General features: G+C 42.1%; 2 protein-coding genes across 5 annotated transcripts in view; both read right to left on the reverse strand.

Annotated features, from left to right (window-relative positions):
• LOC116926216 (protein Wnt-11b-2) overlaps nucleotides 1-1,927 on the reverse strand; it is a 2,840-nt gene extending 913 nt beyond the window's left edge. For 2 of the 4 annotated variants that reach the window (XM_032933035.2, XM_032933034.2), the window contains exons 1-7: nucleotides 1,342-1,927; nucleotides 982-1,262; nucleotides 746-916; nucleotides 483-679; nucleotides 357-405; nucleotides 197-264; nucleotides 1-120 (exon numbers count right to left, since the gene is read on the reverse strand). The exon at nucleotides 1-120 is cut by the window's left edge and continues 261 nt beyond it. In XM_032933035.2, coding sequence (XP_032788926.2) covers nucleotides 1-120; nucleotides 197-264; nucleotides 357-405; nucleotides 483-679; nucleotides 746-916; nucleotides 982-1,262; nucleotides 1,342-1,424 — 969 coding nt within the window. In that variant the 5' untranslated portion in view covers nucleotides 1,425-1,927. Of the gene's footprint in view, nucleotides 121-175; nucleotides 265-356; nucleotides 406-482; nucleotides 680-745; nucleotides 917-981; nucleotides 1,263-1,341 lie in introns of all 4 variants that reach the window. The other 2 variants (XM_045176122.1, XM_045176121.1) reach the window with 1 other exon arrangement.
• Nucleotides 1,928-2,064: 137 nt separating this feature from the next.
• On the reverse strand, nucleotides 2,065-7,533 carry LOC116926208 (UDP-glucose:glycoprotein glucosyltransferase 1). The gene is given in 13 exon segments (XM_032933020.2): nucleotides 2,065-2,591; nucleotides 2,674-2,837; nucleotides 2,902-3,920; nucleotides 3,988-4,098; nucleotides 4,100-4,329; nucleotides 4,402-4,645; nucleotides 4,647-5,008; nucleotides 5,085-5,212; nucleotides 5,266-6,014; nucleotides 6,092-6,513; nucleotides 6,574-6,779; nucleotides 6,847-7,090; nucleotides 7,167-7,533. Coding segments are annotated over 13 exon segments (4,527 nt in total). The 5' UTR covers nucleotides 7,408-7,533; the 3' UTR covers nucleotides 2,065-2,184.
• Nucleotides 7,534-9,280: the final 1,747 nt, after the last annotated feature.

Consider the following 9,280-nt stretch of genomic DNA (forward strand, 5'->3'; position numbering starts at 1 on the left):
TTGAGGATGATGATGTTGGATGGCTGTCAAAACAGCCAAACGTCCGGAAGCAACGGCACTCCGCCGTCGCATGTCGTTCGGCCGTCGAGGCGTTACTTCCACAGCCAATCCATACAATGTCTGTTTCCATAGAAATGTTAATTAGCATTATCTTTGAGTTCTTTAATAGACATACGATTAAGATTAGGCATCCTACTTTCATCCGATTGGCGATTTCACCAATTGGTGGAAGTGACCGCCAACAGGTTTTGATCTGGCACGAACCTGTTCCACGTAGGCGTAATCAAAAATTAATGTGTGAATTCAGGGAACCAAACTAAACCGTGACATTAAGATGATTAAAAAGTCATTTTCACCAGAAACGCCGTGGCACTTGCATTGCGTGTGTAGACTTTGTTCAGCCACCTGTACATAATTACACGAGGATTTAATAAATCTTGGTCAATCGCTAGTCAAACAGTAGTCCAATTTGAAGGTCTTACTTTTCGACCGACGCGATTATTATGGATGTTGATTGCTGAAATTATATGAGGCTGTTTCCATTGTTGTACGGTAGTAGAGGAATCCAGGTGGCCATTGGGAGAACTGCTATAGTCAGAGGCAAGCAAAAAAGTGATATCCGCTTTGCGATTCGTCCGCTTCAAAGGTGCATCAGTAAATGATTTGGCGAATTGTTTAGCTACGGTTAGAATTGCAAAATGTATGATTTCATATCGGTGGCCAATTCAATCAATTCTGTCATTACCATATTTGATGTCATCGCCACATCCTCCCCATTTGAACTGCCCATCTGGGGGATGGCGCGGGAATGTGCCGCAAGCGCATTGTTTCAACATTCCGGCGGAACATCCGCGTGCAACGACACGAGTCAATGCGGCTGAAGCTAGTGCATACACCCAAGCCTGCTCTCTCGTACCTTACGAAAAGCAGACAATAATCACAGTTTTAAAATGTAATTTCGAAAGGAATATGGCATCCAACCTCGGGATAGGTCGGGCGTCTTCCGCGGTAGGAAATCGACCGAGCTACAATTCCACCTGCGGTCGGCAAAGGCTTGTCGACAGGCCTGACTGCCGGATTGGCCCGCCTCCCAAACGGAGAGCATCAATGCAGGCTGCTGCAAACAGATTTTAACTTGCTCTTTTGTCAACAATTTCTGACGTGCGGCTGACCAGCATGTTGACTTGACGTTGCTTGTGTAACGACTGGTATTTAGGGAGGTCCAATTCCAAATCCCACTGTCCCAGTGCCTGTGTAAACCTCTTTTCCAATCACGCAATACATGAATTGTAATAAAAATTAGATGCGAGTGGTAATGCAGGAAAAACAAAAGGCACTTACATCCAGTTTATGGAAGCAGCCAAAGGTGGTATGACTATCAATAGGCAAACAAGCAGTTGCCAAATCAATGTACGGCCATCCATGACCAACAATACGATGTATTAATCGAATCGAGTGTCGATCATTCGGAGCCGGTTGGGGGAAAAAAAAACACAACACTGAAACGATGCTTTGATGGCGGATCAAGTCTGACTGAAAGGCGTCATGTAACTTTCAACCTCTTCTTTACCTTTTTCTGTGAGGGAACAAACAGAAGAGAACGGTGTGGTTTTGGTGGCCGGAACAAAGATTGCCGCACACCATGCAGCCCACCTGTTCGAATTGTTTTTCCTCAGAATAGTGTACGAGAGGTTCTTGTGAAACGAGATCGATCAATCACATCGGTTCCGCCCTTGCCCACGTCGTTATCACATCGCTCATACAAAGCAAGCAGAGACCATGCAATTAACCCAACCAAAAAAAGAAACAATAAATGAAACGAGAGAAAGACAAAGAAGGAGAAAAGAACTAGATTGAAAATACGGACAGCAAATGACTTAGAGCGAGCAAACATCGTGAATGGACTCGTGTACACCTCGTGCCTGGTGCTAAATGATACCTGAAGGTGCGAGTCAAAAAGAGAGAAACAAGATAGAAATAGACCGACCCTCCCTTCCGATTGTATGCGCTAGTGTGACTTCATCCTTGTTTGAGGTAGCGAAGACGGAACGAAAGAAATAAGAAAACCTTGTTAGTTCGTCTTATTAGCGCCATGACATTTCTCACATGTACAAGCCAGACAATGGGTCACTGTTCTTCATGACTCGGGAAACCCTGGGTATGAATAAGAGGAAATTTATTCTTTTAGAACTCGGATGGATCGTGTTGGCGTTGCTGTTCCGTCCGGTTGCGGGCGAGTTCTTCTTGAATCATTTTAATCTCGCTGTCGTAATCATTCCATTCGGCTACGATACGGACAGCGGCGTCTAATTTCGCTTCCTTTGTCTGCGGGTTATTGCACAAGTCGATCGTCTTGGCCTTCCGCTTCGACGTGTCGTCACACCACGTCTCGCACCAGAGCCACTCCTGCGGTAATGACTTGATTGGCACTTGGTGGATCATGTTGTTGGGTAAGTCCTGATCCAAGTTCGACAAACTGTTAGGGTCCTGGCTCAGCGCTTGATATTGCCCTCTCAATCTGTCTCCGGCAGCAATTTTACGGAATCGCTTCAGGTCAACGACATACAGGGCAGAAATATGATACTTGCGACCTTTATTTTGAAAAAGAGAAATCAAAATTGATGAATTCATTTAAAAAACTGATTCATACAAAAGATTTCGGCATGCATTTACCTTGCAGGTGGTTTCTCCAATAACCAGATTTCCAGAAGCGGAACCCGTCCATCTCGCGGCGACTGTCACAGAAGGGTGTGTAACCATACGGAGCTCCGCCCAAATCCAGATCTCTCAATTCTTTCAAATCAGCACGGACGATCTGATCAGCGTCGACGAAAATACTGTTTGATAAAAGGACGATGGTCAATTTACGATGGATAAGAGAATTTCTAGAATTATTCGTACATTTTCTTGACGGAGAGCGGGAAGAGGACGTCGAGAAATAGAATCTTGTAGCCCCAAATAATGCGTTGTTTCTCTTTCTGTTGATGGAGCCAGCGGGGCCACTTATATTGAACCAGCTCGTACTCAAAACCGTAATGGGCAGCCATGTGAGGTAAGAAATCTTTCAATGTTGGCGAAAGGTACTGTTTCAGAAACCAGAATTTGACGGGGGTTTTTGTGTGTTTCAACACGCTGACCATCATGATGCGGATAAATCGTTCGTACAAGTGTCCCGATGCCAAAGAAAAAATGTTGAGTTTGTCTTCGTCCTCGTCACTCGATTTGGATGTAAAAGTGCTCGTAATGGAATTCCATAAACCGGCATTATTGTCATCGTCATCAGACGACAATAAATCCATTTGTTGTTTGCCTGCTTTCTTGGCCACCTTTAATTTTAGGACGTGGGATTTAAACGAACTGATCAGCACATGAATGTCTCCACTGCCACCCGAACTTGGTGTGTCAGTTCCTTCGTGAGATACGATATCGTAGATTTCGCTTGAGCGGCCTTCTCGAAGGCGCAATATCCAGGAGCCGGGATTGGCTTTCAGCTGCAAATATCCCAAGTTGGCCATAACAATCGTATCCACCATCAAAGGATCAATTGGTGTGCCCAGCGTTAGCTGTAGGCCTCGGGGAGGTGAGCCTGAATGAGAATCAAAACAATGACCTTCGAGGATCAAGTGTTCGAGCTCATATTCGCTGTGCACGTCCGTATCCACATCTCGAAGCCGAATGTTGTCCAGATCGTACGGACTCCAGACTGACTCGACCAACCAGTTATCGGGTACCTGCATACCCTGCGTCAGAAGTGCGCCCATGGGCAAGATGCCAAATTTCGCTATAGGGCCAGCAAGCTGACGCTCATCAGCTCCAAACATAAGGTCGGGCTCAAGAACCAACCGATAGAAGCTCTTCAACGGCATCTCACTATTTTTCTCTACACAATTCATGAAGACCCGCACACGGCAATTTAGTACCTATAATAACACCCATCATAGAAGTCAGTTACTTATTCATTCCACTAACGGCCAACGCAACTTTTACCTCTTGCAAAACAAGCAGCAAGGGAGCCAATTTTTGAGCCCCGAGGGAAAGAGGATCTACGACTGCAGTGATGTCAATGAATGGAGAATCGCTCATTTTCGGTGGAAAATTGGAGCAAACTTAACTCGCTTCCACGTTCGTCGATGTTGTGTCGTGTTTTGGGTGTTGTTCCAGAAGCGCTTGACATGAGCAGACCTCCTACTTTCATTATGAGATCGCTACTGTGAAGTTGAGGTAAGTCTTGTAAGAACTGTAAAATCTTTTCGCCAGAGGTTGACATAGTATGTTTTTCTAACAAAGCTACGTCATCAGAGGTAAAATCCTCATGGTCATCAAATGGTCCTACCAGGATGAATAAAGTTTGTTAGATAATATAAAAGCTCTTGTTGGAATGTTATACAAGTCTACTATTACCAATAACACGCCCGTTTACGATCAATCCGCGCTGTCCAGGTTGGAATTCGAGGACACGTCCAGCCAAGAGCTGGTGCAATTTTAAACCGAAAGAACTTTTCTGTGTTGGCTCCACTCCAAAATCGGAAGCGGTTTTACTTCCAATGGTAAAAGCTTCAGCATTTTCAGTTTTAAGCAGTTTGTTGAGTAATTTGATGTCATTAGACGTCAAGGCAGCATTGATAGTATCGATATAATGACTGGAAGGAATCCGTCAACGTCTGAGGGTTATGAACCAAACTGAGGCGGATCAACCTCGAATTTTGCACATATTCCAAAGCGTTTTGAACCAGCTCTCGGCCAGCTAGTTGGGTGACATCCGTCACCAGCCAAAGAGTAACAGGTGTCAATGCTTTGGTGTTCGACGACACATAGGCTATCGAATCAGTAAAGGCGGCAATAAGCTGATGAGATGACAGGGAGGTGAGATCTTTGATTCCACTTTCCACAACACCAGTCATATCCAAATATTTGGTCGACGTTGACAAGACGCGATCGTTTAGGCGAGGCATTACATTTGGCTGTCCCATCAAAAAATCAATTACGTTATCATCCTCTTTCATTTCACCTAATAGAAGTGGAAGGCAAAAACAACCATAAACCATCAGATAAAATTGATTTTAAAATGCAAAACAAAATCTTACCTCGGAATAGCGCTTTTTGCAGCAAAGAAGTCTGTCGCATGAGTTCTGTTAGCACAGCCTCTTCAAATTCATCAGCGTTTAATGAATTTTCGTCAAGGGCAACACCGTTCAGAAGTACTTGAGGCAACCTGAAAATTTTTTTTAGAACAAGAACAAATCAAACATTGAAACAAATCTATACTTTCGGAATCCTGTGCGACGGAGGAAATCTTTGGTCAATTGTCTTCCAACATCGTAGTCGGAATCTTCACCGAGGACATCTTCCAAGTCGGCGCTAAATTTTTTCTTTAGTAATCTTCCTACGTCGTCTACTGTTATGCTGTTATCACCCACTACTGCGAAGAGGTCTGTAATGAAACTCAGTCCATCCGTAGGGTGCGAACGTTGAGCAACGTAGTTAAAAGCATTGTGAATGGCTATCCCAGCATCATCGCGTCCAGAGAGTTTCGGGTCTGAATTGACGGCCATAACTAGGCCGACACGTAGAGGGGCATTGTGAACAACAAAAGACTCAGCCAATTTAATAAGCGAACGAGCTTCGTCGAGCAAAGGGTCCACAACCAGAACCAGGTTGTACATGTTTCGTCGGATACTGCGCAGCGCTCCTGGATAACTAGGCCGTAATAGGTCTTGAATGTTAGGACTCCAGCGTTTGTATTGCGGATCCTTTTCTATGTCATTCACGAATAACACGGCGCTGTCTCGAATATCAACGGCGTACTGGCGCGACGGTGGGCTCAAATCCAAAGAAAGCAAAGAACTAACGTATTGGGATGGAACACCAATCTTGTATAGGCCTTCCACTAACTTGACTTCTTCCCGCATTTGTTCAAAGAGTGTGAACACATCCATCGAATCAACGTTAAAGTGTTGTCCATTGATGAAGAGTGCAGCCTCAGATGGTTGCAAGCTAAGATCGTTGGCGAACCTCTAGGAAGTTAACATTCAAAATTAATAAATTAACAAAATATCAAGAATAAAAAATTATTTCGATCCGATTTTCTGACCTGCTGATTGCGTTTAATTTCCGCCTTTAGAGCTGGCCGAACGGTCGTACGAACAATAGAACGGGCCAGCAAAGGGAAGTTTTGGGCCAGTTGGGCCATGATTTTCAAAGATTCATCTTTAGCAGCAGAAAGGATTCGTTCAGCAGCTTGCAGGCTCAGCTCTTGTAGCTGCCATACTTTAAGCGGTGCCAACTCTTGGGATTCGTCTAATAGCGCTTGCTTTAACTTGTCCAGCTTTGGCGCCAAATCTGGATTGAGTACTTTCAGCTTACTGAATAGGAAGCCTTCAACATCGACGTCTTCATCTTCAACTTGTTGGCTTGCTCCTTCATCGCCTGGAGCTCCGCTTTGCTCTGCAGTGACTTTAGTATCGTCTTGCGCCTTGTACTCGGTTGATTTTATTTGAAGTTCCACACCGTATCCTTTTAAGATGAGTCATTTTTACTAATCTGTTATAACAAAGCTGTTAATTAAATAGTTACCGGAGAGCCTAACTTTGGTTCCTTTGCGGTCACTTATATAGTGCCTCATAACGTATATGATTTCTCCCGACACTGACAGTGGTTTAAGTGTATTGTGAAATTCTGTCAACTTCTTGGACCCTATCTCACCATAAAGAATGACTACTGGTCTATTCTTTGCCATTTTACCAGGATATTGGTGATCTAGCTTATACAATTCTGGACTCCTTAATAAAATATAAACAGCATTCAATGAATTGGAGCTGTGACTGTTAAGGTACAGAACAAACTTACTTTGGCTTTTCATTGAGTAATGCTTTAATAAGGCTTGGATCACATGTTAATTTGCCATTGATTTCGGCAACTGTCTCACATTTTTGCTCAGGCACTCCTTGTACCATCGCAATTTGTTGAAACATTTCAAGTTTGGGAGAATAGACATGTAGCCCTAATGAAAATTTCATGAGGGACACTTGAGCCTCGGACAGGTATTTCCGTGAGAGATCCACAAGAGCTTCGTATTTGCCCTTGTCAGTATCTGCCAAGAATAGTTAAACATTAAGAAATTTATGATGCAAAATTAGGACAAATTTGAATAATAACTGAAAACATACTTCCATAATACTCATCGGTATTGTGAGATAGATCTTCAAGGAATGACCAAAAATATGATTGATCCTCGTCATTCAAAAATTCCGCAATTTCCAAGGCTATCGGTGTTGCATTCCATTTCGCATTCAATAAAGTTGATACAGTTCTTGTTTTCCCTTTAGCACCATCCGCTGTTTCGCTGGCAGTTTCTGAAAACCGCAACTGGTAGAATATCAGACACAAAAAGATGGCTATAAATTTCATTCTTCGATTTCCCTTCAAAAACTTCTCTTTTTAACACGAGACCATACACAAATGGCCAGAAGTTTTAAACCGGCCGTCTGTGCTGTCACTTGCTCTTTGGTCTGCTGCCACGGCTGCCTCTCATGCTTTGATAATCGATCACATCACAGGAATCGGATCAAGTTTCATAAACTTACGCTAGGTGCCACTATATGGCGATACAAAGAATAAAGTGAAATAACTAATTTTCAATAAGTTTGATATTGATATATAGTTATATATTAATTCATTAGTATTATATAAGAATGGTTAATCAGAAGATGTGTGTTTGGACATCATATCTACAACAGTGATTCTAGTATGCTATTGTTTGTTAGTGTAAATAACGCCATTTATCTCCATGCTTCAATACCATCTTTGCATGCATACTGCAGAACTAAGTTCCAAAAACAGCAACACTTCCAGCCTTGCTGAATCGTTGATTGGTCGTTACCCGGGCACATTTTTCTAAGAAAATCCACCAGCGCGAAGGAACTGAGAAAGCATGGTTTTCCCTTCTGCTTGTTTGACATCTGGAGAAATTTTTTTAAATGGCCGCCGTCATAATTGTTGAAAAGGTTAAAATACTATATCAGTTTCCATTACCAAACCAACATCTGAAAAGGCAAATTTTGAATATTCCAGGAATTGTGTGATAAAAGCACATACAAAGTTTGTTAAAAAATTTATTTAGGGTAAACAAGTCCCAACAAAAACAACAAACAAAACAAGGTTGGTTCAAAATTCGGGGTTTTTTTTCGGTCCTCTTTTCCTACCTCACAAGGGTTATTGGCATTTTAAAAAATATTGTGGATAATTTATAACCCTATTAGTTGCACTTAAATAGTCTTAGCAGCAATTAGTTTGCTCTACTTTATACTATGTCCACGCTTGCATATTTTATGCCGTTATGACAATATCGCCCTATGCCCGTGGCTTTTGCATACGAACATATGAAAAAGAATGGATTCATGGCCATCATTGTCATTTAAAAATTAGAATAACGTATTTTTCTGAGACGTGAAATCCGATGAAAATAGAATGACCCATTAAGAATCACCAAGAAAAATAAGAGCAAAAAATCACTTGCCAACCATTTGAATTAAAACACTTGAATGAGAATTTATCTGTGTTTATCTACCATAGACATAGACAGTTAATTTGTATCTGAAGCTGCTCTAATTCCCACTATTTCTCAACTGTTCGATCCTACCCCGACTTCTTCGTTCCTCCAACAGAATGCTTATCTGATTGGATCTTCCTAAGTTCCTGTATCGTTATGTCGTCCCAAATTTCCCGTATTGATAGCATTTAAATCTACTGAATAGACAATACCGTTGCTAGGCTGGACGAGGACGTGGTTGTCTGGTACAGCGATGTTTAGGCTTAAACGCTTGCAAATATTTTTCCACAAAAAGAAGGTTGCCGATCACTTTGTAACCAAACCAACGGCGCTTATGCATGTTATTTGATTAAAATTGAATTTTTACATTTAGTTGCAGCTGAGACAGTGTTTTGTACATTTTTCATGATTAGTGCATTACTTCATGTAATATCTGTTTATCTCACTGTAAAGTATCGATGTTGATCGTTGCATGACTCATAACATGACACTTCCTGAAATTCTGAGCTGTTGCCAAGAAATGAGCGGATGCCTCAAACCCGTCGTAAGAAATAATCCCATAGTTTTCTTTCAATTTACTAGCACCGCTGGTGAAATGCAGAAACCTGGATCCTCTCAGAAATGAATTGAAGATATTCGATTAGCAAATGTTGAAACTGGCATTAAGTTCAATTTTGTACATCACATAGACTATACAGCTAATGATACGCTAAGACAGATCAGCGGGATATT

Source organism: Daphnia magna, linkage group LG7 (genome assembly GCF_020631705.1).
Source record: "Daphnia magna isolate NIES linkage group LG7, ASM2063170v1.1, whole genome shotgun sequence".
In the NCBI taxonomy this organism is placed as follows: domain Eukaryota; kingdom Metazoa; phylum Arthropoda; class Branchiopoda; order Diplostraca; family Daphniidae; genus Daphnia; species Daphnia magna.